Source organism: Scyliorhinus torazame, chromosome 13, assembly GCF_047496885.1.
Source record: "Scyliorhinus torazame isolate Kashiwa2021f chromosome 13, sScyTor2.1, whole genome shotgun sequence".
NCBI classification, from domain to species: domain Eukaryota; kingdom Metazoa; phylum Chordata; class Chondrichthyes; order Carcharhiniformes; family Scyliorhinidae; genus Scyliorhinus; species Scyliorhinus torazame.
The window spans coordinates 61,561,225-61,588,808 of record NC_092719.1 but is presented as its reverse complement, the minus strand read 5'-3'; the positions used below and the strand labels follow the sequence as shown (position 1 = coordinate 61,588,808).

Sequence of the window (27,584 nt, the reverse complement as noted above, 5' to 3'; positions counted from 1 at the left end):
TCACATGTTAAAATCTATATGATGTGGAGATGCCGGCGTTGGATTGGGGTGGGCACAGTAAGAAGTCTTACAACACCAGGTTAAAGCCCAAAAGGTTTATCTGGAATCACTAGCTTTCGGAGCACAGCCCCTTCATCAGGTGAGTCTATGATTAAAAGCATGTCTGTTTGTTACAATCAGAGTCTGCAGGAAGTAACATCATCTCTTTCTCTCGGCTATTTTCAAGTTCGGACCCTATATATATTACATTTTGGAATGCATCAGAAAACGACAAATATAAAACAGAAGTTCGAAATTGCAATAAGGCCAATTTTACTAAGTGAGGAGCGATTTTACAAAAGTGGACTGGGAACAACTACTTGAAGGTAAATCAGTGCCAGAGTCGGGGGAGGTATTCCAAGGGGAGAGTTAAGGGGTTCAGAATAGAATGTGTCCCCACAAAGAAACGGCATGGAAGCCAAGTTTTGAACCCTCTGGATGTCAAGAAGCTTGCAGGGTAAGATATGGCAGGAAAGGAAACCTATGCCAGACACCAATAATTTAAAACCACAGGAAACCAAAGGGAGCATAGAAATATAGGGTGCAAAATCAAAAAGTTATCAGGAAAGCAAAGAGAAGGCATGAAAGAATATTAGCAACAAAATCAAGGAGAACTTAAAGATGTTTTATCAATACATTAAGAGCAAGATGATAACTAAGGAAAGAGAAGAGCCCGAAAAGGACTAAAAAGATAACCTAAGTGTTAAGGCAGAGGATGTGGGTATAATTCTCTCTTCAAAAAAGGGGATGATGCTATCATTGATGCTGAGGAGGCGTGTGAAGTGTTGGATGTGATAGGGAGAGAGGAAAAAGTGGATAAATCACCAGGACTAGATGAAATCTACCCCAAGTTGTTTGAAGAAGCCGGGGAGGAAATTGCAGAAGGTTTGATCACAATTTTCCAATCCTCACTGGATTAGAGGTCTGCGAACACTGTACCTTTGTCTAAAAATGATAGCAAGGGATAGAACAAAGTCAGCCTGACATCGGTAGTGGGAAAATAATTGGAATCAGTTCTGAGGGACAGAACAAATTGTCGCATAGTAAGGCATGGATTAATCAAGGACGCTCGATTGGATTTGTTAAGGGAAGGTCATGTCTGACAAACTTGATTTAATTTTTCAGGAACTAGCAAGGAGGATCAATGAGGGTAGTGCAGTTGATGTGGTCGACGTGGATTTTAGCAACGCTTTTGACAAGGCTCCACATGGCAGACTGGTTAAAAAAACAAGTGTCCATGAGCTCCAGGGGAATGTAGAAAGCTGGACATGAATTAGGCTAAGTGGCAGGAAGCAAAGGGATGTGTTTGTGACTGGAAGACTGTTTCCAGTGGCTTTCTGCAGGGCTCAGTATTGGGTCCCTGGCTTTTTGTGGTATAGATTAATGGTTTGGATATAAATGTAGGGGAGTGAACAAGAAGATTGCAGATGATACAAAAAGTAGCTACATAGTTTATAACGAGGGTACCGCTGTAGACTGCAGGCAGATGTCAATTGAATGTTCAGGTGAATGGAGAAGTAGCAAATAGAATTCAATCCAGAGAAGAGGGAGGTGATGCATTTTGGGAGGTCAAGCAAGGCAAAGCAGTACACAATTAATGAGAGGATACTGAGAGGTGTAGAAGAAGCGAGAGAGTTTGAGGTGAATGTCCACCGATCCCTGAAGGTAGTAGGAGACACTGATAAGGTGGTTAAGAAGGCACATGGAATCCTTTTTATTAGCCGAGGCATTGAATTTAAGGGCAGGAAAGTTATGTTTGAACTGTATAAAACATTAGTCAGGTCACAAGAGTACTGTGTACAGTTCTAGTAACAGAACTCATTACACAAAGGTGCAATTGCATTAGAGAAGATACAAATGAGATTTGTGAGGATGTTACCAGGACTGGAAAATTGCAGCTACGGGAAAAGGTTGGACAGTTTGGGGTTGTTCGCCTTGGAACAGAGGCGGCTGAGGTGAGATTTAATTGAGATGCACAAAAGTGTGATGTGTCTGGATGGAATGGAAGGGAAGGATCTACTTTAGCAAAGAGGTCAGTGACTCAGGTGCATAGAGGTAAAGTGATTGGTCGAATGATTGGAGAGGAGATGAGGATTTTCTTTTGTGAATCTTGAACACACTGTCTGAAACTGTAGTACAGGCAGAAACCCTCAACTCATTCAAAAAGTGTCTCATGTGCACCTCAATGCAGAAACCTGCAGGATTATAGACAAATACTAATGTGAAGATAGATGTTATTCTTTTGAAATATATTTGAGGAATATTGTGTTATGGTGTAAAGAATACTGTGTGTAAACTGGGGAAAAGTTAATGGGGACCAGCTTGTCTGGGAGAATGAGAGATGAAAAGAGTAAAATGGTTAAATGCATGCATGTGTAATGGAGCTAAGGTCAAGTAGATTTGTAGGTAAATAAGTGGAGTTAAAAAATTTGTATTATGAGATAGAGATGGACTTGTTTTTTTATCAGCTGTTAAATTGCAAAAGTGTGTAAGACTTTCCAGATTGCAAAGGTTTCATAAGTGAACAACAGAATCATAGAATTCATACAGCACAGAAAATGGCCATTTGACCCATCAAGCCTGCATCGACCCTCTGAAAGAGCACCCTACCTTGGCACACTCCCCCATAATCCCGCACAACCTACACATTCCTGGACTCTAAGGGACAATTTAGCATGGCCAATCCACCTAAACTGCACACCTTTGGACTGTGGGAGGAACCCAGACAATCCTGAGGAAACCCACGGAGACAAAGGGAGAAAGCACAAACTCTATACAGATGGTCACCCAAGGCAGGAATTGAACCAGGGTCCTTGACGCTGTGAGGCGACAGTGCTAACCACTGTGCCAACATGCCACCTCACAGGTTATAACATTTTATTTGAGGCAATAGAGAAAACACAAAAGATTTTTATATTTTGGAAAAGTTATGTTCAAAGGGGAACTCAGGACAATGGAATTGAAGATGAAAGGGAGAAAGGATACTTAAGGGAACATGTTGAACTGAGTTGTATTGCCTGTGTGGGGAAGACCTCCTGGTAACAGTTTTGTGCTGGGAGATGGTGAGACTTGAATCATCCACCCAGTCAAGCCAGAAAAGCCTTGGGTTTCAGAAAGAAGTTTGCTTCTGAGTATTCTTGGATTTACACAGCAGAGTGGAAGGAAGTGAGAAGTTGTATGGTATACATGTACCTGTACAGCAGTGTTGCCTTGGGTAATATTACTGGATTACTTAGGTGTCTATAAGGCAGTGTTGCCCAGAAGGTGTTTACTTGTGGCCTGACAAAGTGTGTTTCTTTTGGGGAATGTTTTTTCAGTCTATTTTAACTATAACTGTAATCGTGTCTGCTTAAATCTTCTTTTCTTGTTGTCAATAAATCATTTACTTTTTCAAATCCTTAAAGTGTCACTGGAATTCCATGTTACTGAGATCAATAGGTGAGAGTAAACAGTGAGAGTTCCTCCTCCACCCCCGATTCCCCGCTGGGTCACTGTCTGTGCAGAGTCTGCACGTTCTCCCCGTGTCTGCGTGAGTTTCCTCTGGGTGCTCCGGTTTCCTCCCACAGTCCAAAGATGTGCAGGTTAGGTGGATTGGCCATGATAAATTGCCCTTAGTGACCAAAAAAAGGTTAGGTGGGGTTACTGGATTATGGGGATGGGGTGGAGATGTGGACTTAAGTAGGATGCTCTTTCCAAGAGCCAGTGCAGACTCGATGGGCCGAATGGCCTCTTTCTGCACTCTAAATTCTATGATTCTATAAGCCAAGTTTCCATCTGGGATTTGGTTTGTTCAGCAATTATCATCTGCTGTGCTCATAACACTGGTAATTGGAATTAGGCTGGGTGGCTCATTGGATAAACCAATGATCTCTTTCTGTACCATAAACTTTATCTGATTCTCTAAGTAGATAATCTTTATCAAAGGGAAGTTCAAGTGTCATAACATCCACTTTGGTAAAATACAGATTGCAATTTTAAGAACTCAAGAAAAACAACCCATTTGCATCAGCTGCAATATCCCTGGAAATTTCAAGACCACCAAAGGAATGTCAGAAAATACATTTCTTGTTTTCCTTTTGAAATTTAACTTTATCAATTCCAACCCTTCCATTTAGTAACTTGTTCTGTTTTGCATGCTTGTGTGTGTGCATTATGGGATTCTGCACATGTTTCTACCTTTTTAATAAAGCTTATTGAATGAGTTTTAAACAATGAACTAACTCCTTACTTGTTAACCAAAGAGATCTGGTTGTTTTTTTCTTCATATAGCTTCACATATGGTCAAGTATATATTTAATTGAATATTAATAGAATCATCGAATCCCTACGTGCAGAAGTGGGCCATTCGGCCCATTGGGTCTGACACCAACCTGCTGAAAGAACACCCTACCAAGTTCAATCCCCACCCTATCCCCGTAATCCCACATAGGTGCAATTTAGCATGGCCAATCCACCTAACCTGCACATCTTTGGGCTGTGGGAAGAAACCGGAGCACCCGGAGGAAGCCCACGCAGACATGGGAAGAATTTTCAAACTCCACATGGACAGTCACCTGAGGTTGGAATCGAACCCAGGTCCCTGGCACTGCGATGCAGCTGTGCTAACCACAGTGCTATTGTGCCGCCCCTATTTTATAATTTTCTAAAAATTCTAACACTGTTATAACTAACTTCAGGAGTGGCAAGGCGATAAATTTATTCACCCCTCCAGACTTAGGCTTTGAAAATATATTTTACAACACTGAAGCCGCATAAAATTCTTGTTGGGCATATTTGCAATACTGCGATTTTCATCTCATTACTGCCCCGATTTCGAGCAGCACTGAGAATGAGCAAGGACTATAATGCAGCTAAACTGCCAGATTTCTGCTCAGCGCGATGCTCGATATTCAAGGCAGGCTTGAGATTGACATATATCTGAAGCTCCCAACGCAAAGTGGAGAGAGTTCCATTACCATATGATTAAGAGAATGCGCTGCAGCTTTGTGCTATTTTTGGCCGAGTGCAAGCTGGGCTGACTCTCCTGCGTCTGACTCAGAGCTCTGGGCAGAAGCCCATTTAAATATCACAGACACCTTCAAAGGAAAGCCTTCTTTTTATTGTGTTCACAAATGGCATTTAGGCTTTCATGAATGACATGTGTAATTAGTTATTTATTTATTCCTGTCAGCAGAGAGTTTGTCACTAGAATTCCTTTGAGGTGATACACATGAAGGAAAAGGGGGAGCACCAGGACGTTAGCAGCCACTCGGTTTACACAAGGGGTCACCTGGACCCTCCTGCTCACACCTGCACTCTTCTGTCAATAGCTGCAAAGTGATGCTGCTGCTGTTGGAGAGCATCACAGCAAAATTCTGCTTATGGGGATCTGATGCAGCATCAACCAGAGTTCAGCTGCCATTTGTCTATTAATTCATGCCAGCACATAACAATCTGTTTCCCTTTGTTCTGAGAAGCAACTTTTTGAGTGTATGCAATTAGAAGTACTGCCAAATGAAGTTGTCCTCTGGTTCAAACTATCCAATTTGTAGTTTTAATATTGGTCCAATGTGCTACAAGTCTCACAGGGAACGTTATCAATAATTTATCCAATGATAAGTTGCATCATTACAACCACATTACCTGCGTCCACAAAGTTATCCACCTAAAATGCTTGCTATGTAAGCAGCCATTTATGAACCATACTATCCGAGGTGTACCTCTGTTTTTTCTGAATGCTGTTGAAACAAATCCCTATTTCCATCCAAAATATATTATTACCAACATTTTTCATGCACCTGTAGGTTTTCACCCAATCACAGTAATTAACAAAACTTTCACTTTCGATAATAATTGATTTAATAGATCCATCAATCAAAATGCATCTTGGGGCATTTCCTACTGCTCTGGGTGACAGATTAAAAAGTGTGGCCTTGGGTGTTTGCACGTTCTCCCCATATCTGCGTGGGAAACTATCTTTGTTTCTCCCCAATCACTGCGTTAACCTCCCAATTTAACAGTTTATACTGCATTTTCATTACCTTCACCTTATTGTGAACAATTCATGTAATTGTCTTTCCTCGTCTGTGGTCCAAGGTATGCTGTTACCTGAGTCTTTCAGAACTACACGCTGGTTCAAAGATATTTTGCACTGATGATTCATGCTTTTGTTCTGTTATCAGGTCATTAAGGTGTTATTATTATCTCAGTAATTACATTTTGATGACCTCTTCCATTTTTAAATATTATGATTTACATTTTTGCAACCACCAAATCAATGTAGGCTGCATTGTTCATTCCCGCCAGTGGAGAATGACTACTGGTCTCCGCTGGCGCTAGGAGCGCCTTTACTGTGCTAGTTTGTGCACGGAGGAGAGCACGCTGAATTCCATTGGAATTCCAGTATCGAGCCGCCATTTTAAGCGGTTGCCCAATACAGGGGTCCAGTGGCTGGGCCCCCTCGCCTTCCCTTATTGATTCATTGAACCAGCATGTAGTTCTCAAAGTTTGAGGTAAAAGTGTGCCCTTAGACCACAGACTGGGAAAGACAATTGCGTGAATTGTTCACAATATGGTGAAGGTAATGAAAAAGCAAACAAAATTGTTAAATTGGGAGGTTAAAGTAAAGATTGGAAAACCAAAGATGGTTAACGCAAATCCTGCTCTCCCTTCCGCCGCTGATAGGTAGGAGCATCCTCCCCCACCACGGGAGTAACGGTCACCCACAGCACAACATGCACACATTAGGTTGACCGACCCCCCCCCCGCCAATTGTCCTCCATCAGAGACCCCATCAGTCGTCATCTCTGCCTGAAAGCTGAAGAGCAGTGTAGGCAGTAATGTGAAAATTAACTGCATTGTCTTGTTCACTTACCCTTCTCTCACAGCTGCTGCGTCAGACACAAGTGTTTGAAACAGCAGCTGTTACAAGTATCAGAGGCTTCCTCGAAAGCCAAGTACACTTCAAAGGGCTTCAAATCCCTTGACAGCCTTTGAAATGCAAATCTCCCATTCAATTCCACACTGCAATACATTGCATTAGCCAGTGATTGACAGTTTTATTACTGAAGAGACAGGTGCTTGGTGGATTGTTTATCTTTCCCTTCACGCTTGAATTAATCTCAAATACCCTGCCACAATGGTGTCCTGCTTTGATGCTACCACAGCTTCTCATCACGTTAAAAGCAGCTAAGTGCTTCCTGCTCAGAAAAATAGGAATTCAAAGCACTCAGCTGCTTTTGAGGTGGTGAGGAACTGTCAATCTTTTAAAAAGTGTTTATAAACATTGTGGTTAATATCAAAGCAGGGTACTGGAGGATTTCCCGCTGTGGGGGTCAGTGCATAAGGGGAGGGGGCAGGTGGAGACTCAGGTTTCTAACTGAGTCAGATTTGCATCCACCCACTAGTTTGTGGCGCATAATTCGCTGCCGCCGTCAATAGAAGATTGGAGTATCAGACAGGTGTGGCGCCTGGAGTCAATCTCGATTTTTGGCCAACGTTCCATTCTCCGCCCCATCAGAAACCTGGGGCGTCATTCTCCGCCGGCGGAAGTCTCCGTTCTGCCGGCGCCCGGGGGTTTCCCGACGGCGTGGGGGTGCCCCACAATGGGAAACCCCATTGACCGGCCGGTGTTACGGAGACTCCCGCCGGCCGGTCGGCGCAGAAATGTGGCGGGGCGGGTAGGAGAATTTCGCCCCTGATACTGGTGTCAGGCAATTAAGAATCCACCCTCTTATCTGCTCAGTTTAATCACTAATGATAATTTCACAGGAGAAAATTGAATGCATGTCATCTTTTATTTAAGCTTACTTTGCTCATTTGCCCAACTCAGTGAGAATAAAGCTGAAGCTAAATCATATTATTCCATTATTATTCATCCATAAGTGGTGACCAACATGTACAAGTCACTCTGCAGGAAGCATACACTGCGTAAAATAGATTTGATTACGTCCTTGAAAAAATAGACAAATGTTGTCAAATTAAAGGATTATATATTTTTTAATTTCTGCTTGATAAATTCAACAAATTAATTTCTAAAATTGCCTCTTGACACATCAGTAGTTAAAGTCTCTCCTCAGAATTGCTTCAAAAGGCCTTCACTGTCACCACTGAAATTACACTTGAAGGTTAACATCTGTTAAGGCATAATATTGCACTTTGCTTGGCTGGTTTTCAATGTACTTTGAATTTGTACTGGGATGGGAAGGGCTAGTGCTGTGGCGCAAAACACAACAGTGGGATTTTCGTAGACCGACACCGGAATTGGGAAACATGATTGTGCGAAGAATTTGGTGTCAGCCGAAATCGAGATACGGAATGCCTGCTCAGGCCCCTCGACAGCCCCGTGAATGCGCCCTACGTCACACGCCAGCATGGGCATCAAAATTGTACAGTAAAGGCCATTGGCCTATCATTAACACGCCCGCCCCAGTATTCTCTGAGCCTTCCCTGTTGCTCCGCCGCCGCCAGGATGGCAAAGTTCACTTGTGGTATTTCAAATTGGGAAACAGGTGCTACGTCTGCGGAGGGGGAGGGGTGAAAACAGTGTCCAACGGTGCTAGCGTGTTCTGACAGTTATGCCAATGGCTGGGGGGGCTGTGTGCCAGGGCTGGGGGGGGTAACGCAGGGCTGGCATGGAGGTGGGCCATGAGGTTGGGGTGGCCGGACATGGACCGCCTTTGCCACAGCCTGTAGGGCAGCCATGCCGCTGTGCATGCCACTGACTGCCCACTAGGAAATTAGCGCTATGGGTCAATTGAGTGCCCCCCCCCCCCCCCCCCCCCCCCCAGGCCACCCCCTAGGTATTCTCCGGCCCCAGCTGACCATCAATGGGATGGGCATGCTCCAACGCAACCAGTGCCATCATCTTGGCTGGGTTGAGGGTCGGCATGCATTGCAATTGCATGAGTTCTACGTGGTACCGGTGCTGGTCCATTAACGGGAACTGAATTGCTCCAGAACTGGAACCTCTTTTGTCCGCCTAGAATGGACGAAAGAGTTTGTAAGCAATGGGTAGACCTAAGGCTAGGTTAGGCAATGTTTTTGTTGCCAAATTCGGATTATATAGAGGACATAGGAATGTAACACGGCCACCAAAACCACTTTAAAAAAAATAAAAGAACGATTTGACCTGTTTGAAATTTTGCCTTAATATTCTTGATTAGCAGCAGCATAATGAGGTACCTGTTTGGAGTGAATCACAGTGATATGTGAAAGGTTGGCCTGCTTCATCCCAATCATAGCATGGTCATAAACATGTATAAATGGAACGACTTAAATACTCACCCTCCTCTGATGTAATCAAGGAAAGTGCATTCCGTGTGAACTGCAAAGGAAAGCAATGTTACCTAGAAAAAAAATAACAGAAGCAATTGTTTTGTCTCGTGGGATAGTATTACAATACTAGTTGCAAACAAATGCTAAGCCCTCTGCAACACCCTCATGGCAAACTTTGAAAGTAAAATGAAGCAAGGGCAACAGTTAAACAGGAAAATTATATAATTTATAATTCATGTGCGAATATGTGTATTATCTTAAAACTGGTGATCCAGATTGGATATTGCGTTCCTTTAAAAAACAAACTTTCTTTCATTGTTCTATTCCAGTTACAGTAGTTGCATGTTTTTTTTCTTACTCGTACATCAGTTAGTAAATTGGGTTGCCGACTAACCGCACAATCTTATGGGGGACAATTTATTAGCTTACTGGAACGATATGTTATATTTATATCTTTGAACTAATTGGGTGTGGAATTGATCTTAGACAGTAGCTCAAAATAAGCGATGGCACCTGCCTTACAACATGCCTGATTCCACTGAAGACAATGAGAAGTAGTTTGCAATTGTACAGTGACCTTCAGGATGTCCGCCCAAAATGGTGCACAGCCAAAGAAGTAGTTCCGAAGCACATAGCCACTGTTTGTACTGTAGGAATTGCAGAAACCAATGTGTGCACAGCATGGTCTCGTAGTTCAATATCCCATCCGCAAGGCAGCATCTCTGATACTGCAGCACTCCCTCAGTACTGCACTGAAATGTCAGCCTTGATTATATGCTTGAGTCTGATAAGCCGGACGTGAATCCACAACTTTCAGAGTGAGAGTGCTACCACTGAACCAAGGCAGGGAATTGGATGCAGTGGCCGTCAATTTGCTATAGCCCACTTCACACTATTGCACAAGACTAAAATTATCCTTCCATTATTTCTTCAACCAAGCTTTAATGAAGTTTCAGATGTTAATTACGACAATACTTCCTTAAATGTATTTTAAATTGGATTTGGGAGCAATTTTTAAAAAATAATAATCAAATAAGAAGTATGTTACATCCCATACCCTATACTATCCCTGCCCAATAGCTTACGTTCTGTCACATATTTTTTGAAAATTTAAATTAAAATATTTGAAGTACCAAAACTTGGTGGGCGGGATTCTCCCAATGGGAGTCTAAGTGCCGACGCGGAGTAAAAACCGGAGTGTTTTACTCCGGCGTCGGCGCCCGTTCCCAGACCCCTATTCTGGGGCCTCCATGGGGCTGGCCGGGGCGTGGCGCGATTTGCGGGGGCGGGGCCACGGCGCGGCGTCGGAGACCCGGCGCGTGTAAAAGACGCGGCGCCTTGGGTCCCGCGCTTCTGCAGTTGGGCAGTAGCCAAATAGCACATGGCCGTCCTCCCCCAGGCTGCCCCGCACAACAATGGCGCAGGGATGTGACATTGACAGCGGAGGAAAGGAGGCCCGCCGTTAGAGAGGCCGGCCTGCCGATCGGTGTGCCCCGATCATGGGCCAGACACCATCGGAGGCCCCCCCCCCACCGGTGAGGGAGCCCCCGTCCCTCCTCCACAGGCCGCCACCTGAGCGTCCCCGCAAAGTTCCCGTCGGCGGGACTCTGTCGTGTCGGTGCAGCCGCACGGCCATCCGGGCCGGAGAATCGGCGGCCCTGCCGATTCCAGCGGCCAGTGGTCGGCACCACGCCAAACGCGCCGGCGCAAATTCTCTGCACCTCGGAGAATCGGGCGTCGGCATCGGGGGGGGGCGTCATTCTCCGCCGGCGGGAGTCTCCGTTTTGCCGGTGCCCGGGGGTTTCCCGACGGCGTGGGGCTGCCCCACAATGGGAAACCCCATTGGCCGGCTGGTGTTACGGAGACTCCCGCCGGCCGGTCGGAGCAGAAATGTGGCGGGGCGGGTAGGAGAATTTTGCCCGGGGTGTCGTGGCGTGGTTGCTCCGATTCTACGGCTCAGCGCGGGGCTCAGAGAATCACCCCCAGTATCTCTATTTCTATTCACACTTCTTTCCTTGTAGCTTTTCCATGTAAAAGCTCAGAGAGGCCCTGGGCAGGATTTTCATGGCACAAAGTGAGTCGGAATGGAGGCAAGTGGCTTAAAAAATGACGGTGCTATTGTGCATTTGGATGTCCTTTTTCCGATTCTGGGGCGAAATTCTCTGGTATCGGCGCGATGTCTGCTGACTGGCGCCCAAAATGGCGCAAATCAGTCGGGCATCGCGCCGCCCCAACGGTGCGGAATGCTCTGCATCTTGGGGGGCCGAGCCCCAACCTTAAGGGGCTAGGCCCGTGCCGGACGGATTTCCACCCCACCAGCTGGCAGAAAAGGCCTTTGGTGCCCCGCCAGCTGGAGCGGAAATGACATCTCCGGGCGGCGCATGCGCGGGAGCGTTAGCGGCCGCTGACGGCATTCCCGCACATGCGCAGAGGAGGGAGTCTCTTCCGCCTCCGCCATGGTGGAGACCGTGGCGAAGGCGGAAGGGAAAGAGTGCCCCCACGGCACAGGCCCGCCCGCGGATTGGTGGGCCCCGATCGCGGGCCAGGCCTCCATGGGGGCACCACCCGGGGCCAGATTGCCCCGCGCCCCCCCCAGGACCCCGGAGTCCGCCCGCGCCGCCATGTCCCGCCGGTAAGGTAGGTGGTTTAATCTACGCCGGCAGGACAGGCATTTTAGCGGCGGGACTTCGGCCCATCCGGGCCGGAGAATCACGGGGGGGGGCCCGCCAACCGGCGCGGCCCGATTCCCGCCCCCGCCCAATCTCCGGTACCGGAGACTTCGGCGGGGGCGGGGGCGGGATTCACGGCGGCCAACGGCCATTCTCCGACCCGGCGGGGGGTCGGAGAATGACGCCCCTGATGTCTCCAATTCTCCAGACGACAGGAGGGACCCGGGTCGCCAAGCTCATCTGCACTCCTAAACAGGCCAATCAACATCATGATGGGCCTGTTACGAAAGGGGTGAAATGTTACCAGGGGTAGGCAGGAATGTGTGGGTTGAGGTTACAATCAGATCAGCCATGATCTTATTGAATGGCGGAGCAGGCTCGAGGGGCCCAGTGGCCTGCTCCTGCTCTTAACTCATATGCTTGTTCATTAGGAGCTTGTCTCTGCAAAGCTTTTGAATTTTCCTGGGGGCTGGCCAAAGTTTTGCAACTGTCTACCTCAGATAGCTGAAAACAGGGGAGGACTTCACAGGGAGAAAGTCATGAAGGCAAAAGTTGAAAATCATAAAGGTGCGAGTTCGTGCTTTTCATAGCTTAAAGTTACACCAGCCCATCCCAGGTCAGGAGAAGTCAACATTAAGAGCTTAGTGTGTTCAGCGGGTTGTCACCTCTCCTGACATGGGCATTGGAGCAATTGGTAAGACTGCCTGGACTCCACACGAGCAGCAGGAACAACAGATGCATATTCCTGTTAAGGCACAAAAACCCAACCGGAAATGTAAGCCAATCATGGCTATCGAAGTAATTTAAAGATTGTAATATGTACAATAAAAAATGTAAATGTAATATTTCCAAGTTTGCAGATGACACAAAACGAGATGGAAATGTGTGTTGTGAGGATGATGATGTTTGTCTTTGATAGGGGTTGCTGTACTTCACTCTTCTGGATTATCAAGTTTCACACAAGCAGAGCAAAAACTACAATTCATGATGCATTGTTCTCTCACACAACAGAGAGTCCCTACATTGCAGAAGGAAGCTGCTCTGCCTCTCGAGTCTGCACTGACCCTCTGAAAGAGCACCCGACCTCGGCCCACTCCCCATAAGACCATAAGACCATAAGACATAGGAGTGGAAGTAAGGCCATTCGGCCCATCGAGTCCACTCCACCATTCAATCATGGCTGATTTCAACTCCATTTACCCGCTCTCTCTCCATAGCCCTTAATTCCTCGAGAAATCAAGAATTTATCAACTTCTGTCTTAAAGACACTCAACGTCCCGGCCTCCACCGCCCTCTGTGGCAATGAATTCCACAGACTCACCACTCTCTGGCTGAAGAAATTTCTCCTCATCTCTGTTCTAAAGTGACTCCCTTTTATTCTAAGGCTGTGCCCCCGGGTCCTAGTCTCCCCTGCTAATGGAAACAACTTCCCTACATCCACCCTATCTAAGCCATTCATTATCTTGTAAGTTTCTATTAGATCTCCCCTCAACCTCCTAAACTCCAATGAATATAATCCCAGGATCCTCAGACGTTCATCGTATGTTAGGCCTACCATTCCTGGGATCATCCGTGTGAATCTCCGCTGGACCCGCTCCAGTGCCAGTATGTCCTTCCTGAGGTGTGGGGCCCAAAATTGCTCACAGTATTCTAAATGGGGCCTAACTAATGCTTTATAAAGCTTCAGATGTACATCCCTGCTTTTATATTCCAAGCCTCTTGAGATGAATGACAACATTGCATTTGCTTTCTTAATTACGGACTCAACCTGCAAGTTTACCTTTAGAGAATCCTGGACTAGGACTCCCAAGTCCCTTTGTACTTCAGCATTATGAATTTTGTCACCGTTTAGAAAATAGTCCACGCCTCTATTCTTTTTTCCAAAGTGCAAGACCTCGCACTTGCCCACGTTGAATTTCATCAGCCATTTCTTGGACCACTCTCCTAAACTGTCTAAATCTTTCTGAAGCCTCCCCACCTCCTCCATACTACTTGTCCCTCCACCTATCTTCGTATCATCGGCAAACTTAGCCAGAATGCCCTCAGTCCCGTCATCTAGATCGTTAATATATAAAGAGAACAGCTGTGGCCCCAACACTGAACCCTGCGGGACACCACAAGTCACCGGTTGCCATTCCGAAAAATAAACTTTTATCCCAACTCTCTGCCTTCTGCCTGACAGCCAATCGTCAATCCATGTTAGTACCTTGCCTCGAATACCATGGGCCCTTATTTTACTCATAACATCCATTGGCTCTCCTTGGTCTAACCTATTTGTTATCTCTTCAAAGAACTCTAACAGGTTTGTCAGGCACGACCTCCCCTTACTAAATCCATGCTGTCTTGTCCTAATCCGACCCTGCACTTCCAAGAATTTAGAAATCACATCCTTAACAATGGATTCTAGAATCTTGCCAACAACCGAGGTTAGGCTAATTGGCCTATAATTTTCCATCTTTTTCCTTGTTCCCTTCTTGAACAGGGGGGTTACAACATCGATTTTCCAATCCTCTGGTACTTTCCCTGACTCCAGTGACTGTTGAAACATCATCACCAACGCCTCCACTATTTCTTCAGCTATCTCCTTTAGAACTCTAGGATGTAGCCCATCTGGGCCTGGAGATTTGTCAATTTTTAGACCTCTTAGTTTCTCTAGCACTTTCTCCTTTGTGATGGCTACCATATTCAACTCTGTCCCCTGACTCTCCGGAATTGTTGGGATATTACTCATGTCTTCTACTGTGAAGACTGACGCAAAGTACTTATTCAGTTCCTCGGCTATTTCCTTGTCTCCCATCACAAAATTACCAGCGTCATTTTGGAGTGGCCGAATGTCAACTTTTGCCTCCCGTTTCTTTTTAATGTATTTAAAGAAACTTTTACTATCATTCCTAATGTTACTGGCTAGCCTACCTTCAAATTTGATCCTCTCTGTCCTTATCTCTCTCTTTGTTATCCTCTGTTTGTTTTTGTAGCCTTCCCAATCTTCTGACTTCCCACTACTCTTTGCCACATTATAGGCTTTCTCTTTTGCTTTCATGCATTCCCTAACTTCCTTTGTCAGCCATGGCTGCCTAATCCCCCCTCTGATAACCTTTCTTTTCTTTGGGATGAACCTCTGTACTGTGTCCTCAATTACTCCCAGAAACTCCTGCCATTGCTGTTCTACTGTCTTTCCCACTAGGGTCTGCTCCCAGTCGATTTTCGTCAGTTCCTCCCTCATGCCCCTGTAGTTACCTTGATTTAACTGTAACACCTTTACATCTGATTCTACCTTCTTTCTTTCAAATTGGAGATTGAATTCGACCATATTATGATCACTGCCTCCGAAGTGCTCCCTTACTTTAAGATCTTTAATCAAGTCTGGCTCATTACATAACACTAAGTCCAGAATGGCCTGTTCCCACGTGGGCTCCATCACAAGCTGTTCCAAAAAGCCCTCCTGTAAACATTCAATGAATTCCCTTTCCTTGGGTCCACTGGCAGTATTATTTACCCAATCCACCTGCATATTAAAGTCCCCCATGATCACTGTGACCTTGCCGTTCTGACATGCACTTTCTATTTCGTGGTGCATCTTGTGCCCCTGGTCCTGACCACTGTTAGGAGGCCTGTACATAACTCCCATTATGTTTTTTTTGCCTTTGTGGTTCCTCAACTCTACCCACACAGACTCCACATTATCCGACCCCATGTTGTTTTGAGCTATTGATTTAATTTCATTCCTAATTAACAAGGCAACCCCGCCCCCTCTGCCCACCTCTCTGTCTTTTCGATAGGTTGTGAATCCCACGATGTTTAAATGCCAGTCCTGAACCCCCTGCAACCATGTCTCTGTGATGCCTACCACATCATACCTGCCAGTCACAATCTGGGCCACAAGCTCATCTACCTTGTTCCGTACACTGCGCGCATTTAAATATAGCACCTTTAATTCTCTATTGACCGTCCCTTTTTGTTTTCTTAGTGTGGTGGACCTTGGTTTACTGAGCCTTTCCATACACTGTGTCATATTTTGTGGGATGGGGACTATTGTAACCTCTCCTGAGTTCTGTCTTTTCGTGCTTTTTTGTATTCCTAAGCAGCTACGCTTCCCACTGATTACTTCACCTCTTGGTTCCCTGACTTTCCCTTCCCCCCCAATCTTTAGTTTAAAGTCCTATTGACCACCATATTTACTCTTTTCGCCAGAACACTGGTCCCAGCTCGGTTCAGGTGGAGACCATCCCAACGGTATAGGTCCCCCCTGTCCCAAAACTGATGCCAGTGTCCCATGAAAAGGAACCCCTCATTCCCACACCACTCTTTCAGCCACGTGTTAACTTCCCTTATTCTTGCCTCCCTATGCCAATTTGCACGTGGCTCGGGCAGTAATCCGGAGATTATGACCCTTGAGGACCTGTTTTTTAATTTGAATCCTAGCTCTTTATAATCTCTAAACAGGTCCTCTTTCCTAGACTTGCCTATGTTGTTGGTACCGACATGGACCACAACAACTGGATCCTCCCCCTCCCTCTCCAGTATCCTTTCAAGCCGGTCAGAGATGTCCCGCACCCTAGCACCGGGCAGGCAACATACCATGCGGGACTCTTTATCCTGCTCACAAAGGATACTATCTATCCCCCTGATAATAGAATCCCCTACAACTACAACTTGCCTATTTACTCCCTCCCCTTGAATGGCCTGCTGAACCATGGTGCCTTGGTCAGCTGACTCATCCTTCCTGCAACCTTGTTCGCCATCCACACAGGGAGCAAGTGCCTCATACCTGTTGGACAGAGTCAAGGGCTGAGGCTCCTGAGTTCCTGACTGCTGGTTCCCTTTACCTGCCTGACTTGCAGTCACACCCTGTTGTCCCTGGCCACTAGCAGGATTTAAACTACTTACTCAGACAGGTGTGACTGCCTCCTGAAACACAGTGTCCAGGTAAGTCTCCCCCTCCCGGATGTGCCTCAGTGTTTGAAGCTCAGATTCCAGCTCATCAACTCTGAGCCGAAGCTCTTCGAGCAGCCAACACTTACTGCAGATGTGGTCGCTGCAGCTCGCAATGGAATCTGCCAGTTCCCACATCAAGCAGCTCAAGCACATCACCTGACCAGCCATCACTAATTAATTAATTAGTTTAATTTAAGTTTATGGTGGGGGCAGCTTCAGCCAATCAGACACTACCCTCCACTTTTAACTGAAAAACAGCACAATTAGATTAACCACTTACCTTTCCTGGTTACCTTACTGCACCAAACTACCAAATTCTCACTGTCTGTATCTCTCTCACTCCGGCTGTGTCTCCTTGACCTGCGCAATGCTAATAATATAATATAATAATGCTAATAATAATATAATATGGCACTTACCTCACACCAATGGGTCTTATTATTAGGTTAGAGGAGGAGGGCGGGTGGGAGACACTACACGTGTAGTGTCTCGGGTTTCCTCTCCACCAGAATTTATTGGTTGGGGGGGGGGGCGGAGTCCACAGGTCGAAATAAATAAACAGACAAGAAGTGTTTTTTTTAAAGGATAAACTTACCTCCCAGAAATCACTTGCGCACCGCTCCCGCTGAAATCGACTGGCCTGCTCCTGTGAAGGTAAGTGTTTTCCCCATCCTATCCTCGAAACCCTACCTAACCTGTATATCTTTGGAGACTAAGGGACAATTTTATCATGGCCAATCCACCTAACCTGCATATCTTTGGACTGTGGGAAGAAACTGTAGCACCCGGAGGAAACACACACAGACACAGGGAGAATGTGCAAACTCCACACAGACAATCACCCAAGGCTGGAATTGAACCTGGGTCATAGAACATAGAACATACCGTGCAGAAGGAGGCCATTCGGCCCATCGAGTCTGCACCGACCCACTTAAGCCCTCACTTCTACCCTATCCCCGTAACCCAACAACCCCTCCTAACCTTTTTGGTCACTAAGGGCAATTTATCGTGGCCAGTCCACCTAACCTGCACGTCTTTGGGCTGTGGGAGGAAACCGGAGCACCCGGAGGAAACCCACGCAGACACAGTCAGAACGTGCAAACTCCGCACAGACAGTGACCAGCGGGGAATCGAACCTGGGTCCCTGGTGCTATGAGGCAGCAGTGCTAACCACTGTGCCACACAGGAGTTATAAATCTCAGCACACGATCAAGATTCAAGTGAAATTCCAAACCATAGGATATGCAAACCGATTCAACACAAATCACTGAGGTGAGACAAGCCAATTTCTAATGTTAAATGATTCATTTTACGAATGAGGAAAATGAGTTCAGTACCAATTATTATATTTTCTGCAAGACAAATGCTGATAAAAAATATAGCTTTCATGTTTCTTTAATTATATTATTGGTTTAAGTTTCAGCAATTCAATTTATTGCCTTTCTCATTGTGACCTCTACTGCTCGTTGGGTCAGCAAATGCGTACAATTAAATTGTACCGGTTAGAAAATCGTAACATTTGATTGCTTTCTGATATGGTTTTAACATGTCACCAGCATTTAATGTGCTATCCTAATGTGTTGTTAACAGTAATACTGTTAATAGTCATTTGGTAGTACAGAACTTCAGTATTGTGAAGAAAAAGAGACATGCTGTCAAAGTTTTTCGTCCTGCACACATCAGGACAGATTTACAAGAATACCAAATCTAAGAGGAAAAAGATCTTCTCCGCCTTTACCAATCAGAGTTCTCTTGCCAACCAATTAGCACCCTTTTCATTGCAGTATAAATACCCATTGAGTTTTGGCATTCTTGCAAATCTGCCCTGATGAGTGCAAGACAAAAAGCTTTGACAGCATGTCTCTTTTTTTTTAGCAATACTGTTAACATTAGAATAAATAGCCTATTCTAAGGCGTTGGACACAATAAGGAGTCATGGAATTTAGCTGCTGGCCAAGGTGACATCAATGCAGGAGTCCGAAGGGACTGATACTGTAAGACTCCCTTGTCAGTCAGAAATCTGTTTAACTCAGCCTTGAATATATTTAATGGCCCAGCCTCCATTGCTGTGCGGGGAAGACAATACCAAAGATTAAAGACCTTCTGGAGTTTGTTTATTGTCACGTGTACCGAGGTACAGTGAAAAGTATTTTTCTGCGAGCAGCTCAAAAGATCATTAAGTACATGAAAAGAAGGAAATAAAAGAAAATATATAATAGGGCAACACAAGGTACACAATGTAACTACATAACACCGGCATCGGGTGAAGCATACAGGGGTGTAGAGTTAATGAGGTCAGTCCATAAGAGGGTCGTTTAGGAGTCTGGTAACAGCGGGGAAGAAGCTGTTTTTGAGTCTGTTCGTGCGTGTTCTCAGACTTTTGTATATCCTGCCCGATGGAAGAAGTTGGAAGAGTGAGTAAGCCGGGTGGGAGGGGTCTTTGATTATACTGCCCGCTTTCCCCAGGCAGCGGGAGGTGTAGATGGAGTCAATGGGTCGGACGCAGGTTCGTGTGATGGACTGGGCTGTGTTCACGACTCTCTGAAGTTTCTTGCGGTCTTGGGCCGAGCAGTTGCCATACAAGGCTGTGATGCAGCCAGATAGGATGCTTTCTATGATGCATCTGCAAAAGTTGGTCAGAGTTAATGTGGACATGTCGAATTTCCTTAGTTTGTTGAGGAAGTATAGGCGCTGTTGTGCTCTCTTGTTGGTAGCGTCGACGTGAGTGGACCAGAATAGATTTTTGGAGATGTGTACCCCTAGGAATTTGAAACTGCTAACCATCTCCACCTCGGCCCCGTTGATGCTGACTGGGGTGTGTAACATTACTTTGCTCTCTGAAGTCAATGACAAGCTCTTTAGTTTTGCTGGCATTGAGGGATAGATTGTTGTCACTGCACCACTCCACTAGGTTCACTATCGAGATCCGGCCCACTATGGTCGTATCGGCAGCAAACTTGTAGATGGAGTTGGAAATTCTTCCCCATTTCTATATTAAATGGGATGCCACGGGTGGGATTCTGCATCCCACAGCACCCGTTTTCTGGGAGTTTCCCATTGTGGGAGCCCATACGCCGTCGGGAAATCAGTGGGCGTGAGTGCGCTGCCTGCGAAGCGGAGGATCCGGCCAACGGAGAATCCAGCCCCACTTAATTTGAAATGTGCCCACTAGTTTTAGATGCCCCCATGAGGGGAAACATTCTCTCTGCATCCACCCTGATAAACCCCTCTCAGAATCGCATATGATTCGATCAGCCTCTCGTCCATTTAAACCCCAATGACTATTGGCTCAATCTACTCAATCTTTTCTCGTAAGATCTCATAATTCCTTCATCCCAGGATACAGCCAAGTGAACCTTCTCTGAACGGTTTCCAATGGCGGAATATCCCTCTTCAAGTAAGGAGACCAAAGACTGGACACAGTACTCGAGGTATGGCCGCACCAACGCCCTACACAGTTGTAGTAAGTTTTCCTTTATACTCCATGTACCTCCCTTGCAATAAAGACCAATATTCAATACGCCTTTCTAATTGGTTGCTGTACCTGCAAGCTAATGTTTTGTGATTCATCTTTACGGCCACCAGATACCTCTGGACTGCAGCACTCTGCAATCTCTCTCCATTTAAATAATATTCTACTTTTTGTTCTTCCCACAAAAGTCAACAACCTCGGGCGCGATTCTCCCCTAACCGGCGGGGCGGGTCGTACCGGCGCCGAGGAGCGGCATGAACCACTCCGGCGCCGGGTCGCCCGGAAGGTGCGGAATCCTCCGCACCTTTAGGGGCAAGGCCGGCGCCGGCGGGGTTGGCGCCACGCCAGCTGCGCCGAAGGACTTGGCGCCGCGCCAACCGGCACCGATGGGCCTCCGCTGGCCGGCGCGAGTTGGCGCTTGCGCAGGAGCACCAGCGTGTGCTGGCGCCATCTCAGTGCATGCACAGTGGGGTTCTTCTCCGCGTCGGCCATGGCAGACCGTTACACCGGCCGGCGCGGAGAGAAAGAGTGCCTCCACGGCACAGGCCGCCCGCGGATCGGTAGGTCCCAATCGCGGGCCAGGCCACCGTAGCGACCCCCCCCGGGGCAAGATCCCCCATGCCCCCCCCCCGAGGACTCCGCAGGCCGCCCGCAGAGCCAGGTCCCACCGGTAAGGACCTGGTGTATTTCACGACGGCGGGAACCACCGAAAACTGGCGGCCACTTGGCTCATCGCGGGCCGGAGAATCGCCGGGGGGGGCCGCTGCCAACGGCCCCGGACCAGTGTGGTGCGATTCCCGCCCCTGCCGAAAAAACGGCGCTGGAGAATCCGACAGCCGGCGGTGGGGTGGGATTCACGCCGCCCCCCGCCGATTCTCCGGCCCGGCTGGGGGTTCGGAGAATCCCGCCCCTCATATTTTCATACACACTTAGTATCTGGTGCATAAGAAGGGCATAAGAATATTGTTTGGACACAATCAGAGAATATTATTCTGCACTATCTTCTAAACATTTGTACGATCCTGCAGGGGTAAATTAATTATTTAGTGTTTGTGACCCCTCATCAGGATGCCTCACCATCTTAGAGAGCATATCGGAAATTATCGGTCGTGCAGCTACCGATTAGGGATAGGGAAACGAAGAGGCTGATAAATCTCGGGAGAGGCCGCTCGTGAGATTTACTGGGCTCATCACAAGCTTTTCAAGACCTAATGAGATCTCGCGAGGTGTTGCGACTTGGAACCCACTCATTGAAATGTGGACCCAGAGTTGCATGTTCAAGTTAGCAGTTAGTTTCCACTTCAATATGTCTACGCCGGATCTACCTCGCACTCAGGACCTAACAGCCTGGCCTCGAAGATTCCGTGTCGGCACCGTTTAGCACTGGTTTCTACAAACCTGGAACGGGCTCACTGCCACTTGGGGGGACGTCTCCCAGGCGATTGGCCGCCCCTGGCCGGGGCCTGGGCAGGGTGGTACTCTGTCTCCCCAATACCACATGGGCACTGTGGCACTGCCAGGCTGGCAATCACAATGCTTGGGTGCCGGCCTGGCAGTGCCAAGGTGCCCAGATGGCATCATGCCCATGCCAGGGGGTGCCCTGCCCTAATGAGGTGAGGTGCGGGGAGACTCGATGAACCCCTTATGGGTGAGTTGGGGCGTTGGTGGGGGGGGAGGGTCCGGTGGCCGCAATGGGGGGTGGGGGGGGGGGGGGGAGAAGGTTCTAGAGATCAATCCGAGATGCCGCAGAGTCCCATTTAATACTGGTGTCATTCTCGATGCTGTCAGCACCAAGAAAAATCCAACTAAACGTGCTTGACAGGGGACTCTGTTTAATTTCTGTTTAATCGCACCTTTAGGCTCTCACCACATGATTTTCCGATCACTGCCTTAAATCGTTAAAGATCATGCTCCTTCCTTCCACGACCCTTTTAAAAACTTCTTTGAAATACACATATTCGCAAGCCTTTGGTATTATTACACACAACATTGTTTAGCTAATGTTTAAGTGAATGGAAGAATGTAAAAGGCATTTTTCTAATGGGGAAGTGAACAAGGAATTTGCTCGTCAAACTCCAGAGTCAAAACTTGGAACTTAAGAGGATTTAATCAAACAAAAATAGTCTTACAGAATGCATGTCATTTAATAAATCAAATTTGGTGTGAAGAATTTGTGAACACTGTATTGCAGGGACCAAGCAAAAAGTAAGAACTAAATTCACTAAAACTCGGTACAAGTTAAGAAGTTTCACATTCTTAAAACTATCAAATGTACACACATGCATCAACTCACAAACTGCATCAATGTACTGTATCTGCAGCAAAGGAGACAGAAATTGTGAACTAAAAAATTAAAATATAAAATTATGGTCATATTATTCACATCAGAATAAAAATAACCTGAAAAGAAATAACCAGGAGTAAATAAAGCAACTCCTTAAATTGCTCGCTCTAAATGATCGACAGCTCATGCAGAGACATTTAAATATTTTTTTGAATTGCCATTAAATACTCAAGTACTTACTGTTCCAGAATTAATGTATTTTTTCTTTTTTGCTTTCTTCTTTGGATTTAGCACCTGCAAGATAAAATCATCAATTGTCACTTATTCTAAAGAGTTGTTAAATACCTCAATTAAAATACAGAAAATTAATATTCATTGTGTAACCCGAAAAATGAACACAACTATCATAAGTTCTGTACAATGTTATGGGCCAGGGTTTAGAGAACCCCAAAGTATATCATGGAGTTCACCTGACCCACAACTTTTAATAGATTGTGGAATGGGGGGCCCACGGCCCACTCTACAGGTGTGGTACAGCAGAAATGGAAAAGTATTTTTTAAAGCAAAACAATGTTTATTCTATGAACTCAAGTTAACCTTTTTAAAACAAACAGTGAACATCTTAGCAACCATTAATTCAAATACAACCCCCAAAGACTACAACACTAAGTAAAACTTTAAGCTTTCCTTTTTAACATCCATAAGACTTAAAAACAAAACCTTTATCAGAAGCACATCGCGTTAAAGTCACTACTGAAAATATTTATAATTCTGAATTCACCAAATGATCAAGAGATAGTCTTTTGATGGCACAGAGAACAGCAGTACCCCAGCTTGGTCTGGCTGCAGCTCCAACACTAAAAACAAAACTAAAACACACCCTGCAGGCTGCTCAAAAACGAAAGTAAAAAACTGACAGACAGCCCAGCTCCACCCACTCTCTGACTTCAATGCAGTAGTAAACACCCATTTCTTAAAGGTACTCTCACTACAGATATTTATATACACACTGGTAGTCACCACAAGCTGTATTATATGTATTACGGTAAGACACATATACTAGAGGTACATGGGTAAATCCCTGCCTGCTGGCTCCGCCCAGTAGGCAGCGTAAAATGTGTGTGCACGCCGGTGCTGCAGCCACTCTGGTTCCAGCTACAGGAGGCACAACATCTTGCTCAATAAAGCCTTGATTATTCCACTACTCTCGTCTTTGTGGTAATTGATAGTGCATCAATTTATTGAGCAAAGAATTTTAAAATGATGGATCTTCGCATCAAGCCTGATCGCCTCCAGCTGAGCCCTCAAGCAGCCAATGCTACGTCCGCTTTTGACCATTGGCTAGCCTGCTTCGAAAGCTATCTCCGAACATCCACTGCGGAACCCTCGGTCGCACAGAAGCTCCAAGTCCTTTATTCACGGGTGAGCCCTGACATTTTTTCCTCTCATCCGGGATGCGCCCACTTACTCCGAAACAATGGAGCTCCTGAAGGGACATTACGTTCGGCCAGTCAATCAACTGTACGGACTGCGGGCCACCTTCCCGTACCTAGACAACGTCACCATCTGCGGCCACGATCAGCAGGACCACGACGCTAACCTCCTAAAATTTCTCCATACTGCCAAGCTCCTTAATCTCACGTACAATAAGGAGAAGTGCGTGTTCCGCACCAACCGCTTGGCCATCCTTGGCTATGTTGTAGAAAATGGAGTTCTAGGGCCCGACCCCGACCGCATGCACCCCCTCATGGAACTCCCCCTCCCCCACTGCCCCAAGGCCCTGAAACGATGCCTGGGGTTTTTCTCCTACTATGCCCAGTGGGTCCCTAACTATGCGGACAAGGCCCACCCACTCATTCGGTCCACAGTTTTCCCCTGATGGCTGAGGCCCGTCAGGCCTTCAACCTCATCAAGGCAGACATCGCCAAGGCCACGACGCACGCGGTCGACGAGTCCCTCCCCTTCCAGGTCGAGAGCGATGCATCGGATGTAGCTCTGGCGGCCACTCTCAACCAGGCGGGCAGGCCCGTGGTCTTCTTTTCCCGCACCCTCCATGCCTCTGAAATTCGGCACTCCTCTGTCGAAAAGGAGGCCCAATCCATTGTGGAAGCTGTGCGGCATTGGAGGCATTACCTGGCCGCAGGAGATTCACTCTCCTCACTGACCAACGGTCGGTTGCCTTCATGTTCAATAATACACAGCGGGGCAAGATCAAGAAGGATAAGATCTTGAGGTGGAGCTCTCCACCTATAATTACAAGATTTTGTATCACCCCGGGAAGCTCAACGAGCCCCCTGATGCCCGATCCCGCAATCCATGTGCCAGCGCACAAGTGGACCAACTCCGGGCTCTCCACGATGGCCTCTGCCACCCGGGGGTCACCCAGTTCTTCCATTTCATCAGGGCCCGCAACCTGCCCTACTCCATTGAGGAGGTCAGGACTGTCACCAGAGATTGCCAGGTCTGCACAGAGTGCAAGCAGCACTTCTACCAGCCAGATCGAGCGCACCTTGTGAAGGCCTCTTGCCCCCTTTGAGCGCCTCAGCATGGACTTCAAAGGGCCCCTCTTCTCCACCGACCGCAACACGTACTTTCTGAACGTGGTTGATGAGTACTCCCGGTTCCCTTTCGCTGTCCCATGCCCCGATATGACTTCTGCCACGGTCATTAAAATCCTCCACAGTATCTTCACTCTGTTCGGTTTCCCCATCTACGTCCACAGCGATCGGAGATCCTCCTTTATGAGTGATGAACTGTGTCAGTTCCTGCTCAGCAAGGGCATTGCCTCGAGCAGGCCGACAAGCTACAACCCCCGGGGAAATGGGCAGGTGGAGAGGGAGAACGGGACGGTCTGGAAGGCCGTCCTGCTGGCCCTGCGGTCTAAAAATCTCCTGGTCTCCCGCTGGCAGGAGGTCCTCCCCGACGCGCTCCACTCCATCCGGTCGCTCCTCCGCGACTAACAAAACCCCCTATGAACATCTCTTTGCCTTCCCCAGGAAGTCCACCTCCGGGGTCTCGCTCCCAACATGGCTGACAGTTCCTAGACCCGTCCTCCTTCGCAAGCACGTGCGGACCCGTAAGTCGGACCCTTTGGTCGAAAGGGTCCACCTCATACACGCAAACTCGCAGTACGCCTACGTGGCGCACCCCGACGGGCGCCAGGACACAGCCTTCCTCCGGGACCTGGCACCCGCTGGATCCCCACCCACGGCCCCCGACCTGACACCCCCCCCCCCCGCCCCCCCCCCCGCCCCCCACTCCGTTTGCCTCATTCACCCCTATGCCACTCACCCTCCCCCAGCGAACCTCACAGCAGCCCCGCCCCAGGAGGATCCATCCTCCCACTGGGTCCACTCAGGGGTGATGAAGACGAGGACATCATGCTCCCGGAGTCACAGGTGACCAAGTCGGCGCCCACATCACCAGCAGGACTGAGGAGATCACAGAGGAGGATCAAGGCCCCCGACAGACTGAACTTGTACATTTTTTTCCACCACCCCCGCCAGACTCTTTTTTTTAACAGGGGGTGAAAGTGGTAGTCACCACTAGCTGTATTATATGTATTACGGTAAGACACATATACTAGAGGTACATGGGTAAATCCCTGCCTGCTGGCTCCGCCCAGTAGGCGGCGTATAAATGTGTGTGCTCGCCGGTGCTGCAGCCATTCTGATTCCAGCTTCAGGAGGCACAACATCTTTGCTCAATAAAGCCTCGATTATTCCACTACTCTCGTCTTTGTGGTAATTGATAGTGCATCACACACCCATTTATAAACACCCATTTCTTAAAGGTACTCCCACATGACAACATGGAAAATGAAATTGACTACATAAAAAACCAAGCATTTCTTTGTTCTAACATTGAATAAATTATTTATGAAGTTACAGACAAAGAAGTGACAAAGCATTAATGCAAATGAATTAATGTGTACATTTTTACTGATGAGCTAAGCTAAATATATCAAAGATAAGAAGACACATGTAAGTGTTTGATTTCGCATTACTCTGGGGCGTTCCATCTACTCTAACTGTAGCACTGTGTGGAATTTTGGAGTTGGTTTCACAAAGCAGTTGAGAAATTTCAATGTCATGTTACAAGGCCGAAGATCAATTAATTCCTGTTTACATAGGGTTTACATTCTTTCTGAGCATTACTAATGGGGGAGCAGGCTCTCAGGGCCGAATGGTCTACTCCTGCCCCCATTTTCTATGTTTCCACGGATACACTTGCTTAGGTTGCTGAACAGGGGCGAAATTCTCCCCCAACGGCGGGATGCCCGCCGACTGGCGCCAAAGCCGGCGCAAATCAGACGGGCATCGCACCGGCAAAAAGGTGCGGAAGTCTCCGCATCTTTGGTGACCTAGCCCCAACATTGAGGGGCTAGGCCGACGGCGGAGGGATTTCCGCCCCGCCAGCTGGCGGAAATGGCGTTTGTTGCCCCGCCAGCTGGCGCGGAAATGCGGCGCATGCGCGGGAGCGTCAGCGGCCGCTGTCAGTTTCCCCGCGCATGCGCGGGAGCGTCAGCGGCCGCTGAAAGTTTCCCGCGCATGCGCAGTGGGGAGAGTCTCTTCCGCCTCCGCCATGGTGGAGGCCGTAGCGGAGGCGGAAGGGAAAGAGTGCCCCCACGGCACAGGCCCGCCCGCGGATCGGTGGGCCCCGATCGCGGGCCAGGCCACCGTGGGGGCACCCCCTGGGGTCAGATTGCCCCGCGCCCCCCCCCCAGGACCCCGGAGCCCGCCCACGCCGCCTGGTCCCGCCGGTAAATACCAGGTTTGATTTATGTCGGCAGAACAGGTAATTCCTGGGCGGGACTTCGGCCCGTCCGGGCCGGAGAATCCAGCGGGGGGTCCCGCCAACCGGCGCGGCTGGATTCCCGCCCCCGCCCAATCTCCGGGAGCGGAGACTTCGGCGGGGGCGGGGGCGGGAT

At 47.6% G+C, this 27,584-nt stretch overlaps 1 protein-coding gene across 2 annotated transcripts in view; it reads right to left on the bottom strand.

Moving 5' to 3' along the window:
* The window catches only part of LOC140388059 (copine-8), a 544,832-nt gene that overhangs the window by 91,482 nt on the left and 425,766 nt on the right, over positions 1-27,584 (bottom strand). For both annotated transcript variants that reach the window (XR_011934073.1, XM_072471659.1), the window contains exons 12-13: positions 22,895-22,948; positions 9,304-9,365 (exon numbers count right to left, since the gene is read on the bottom strand). Coding sequence is in view for 1 of the 2 variants with exons in the window: in XM_072471659.1 (XP_072327760.1) it covers positions 9,304-9,365; positions 22,895-22,948 (116 nt within the window). In the remaining variant the exon portion in view is untranslated. The remainder of the gene's footprint in view (positions 1-9,303; positions 9,366-22,894; positions 22,949-27,584) is intronic.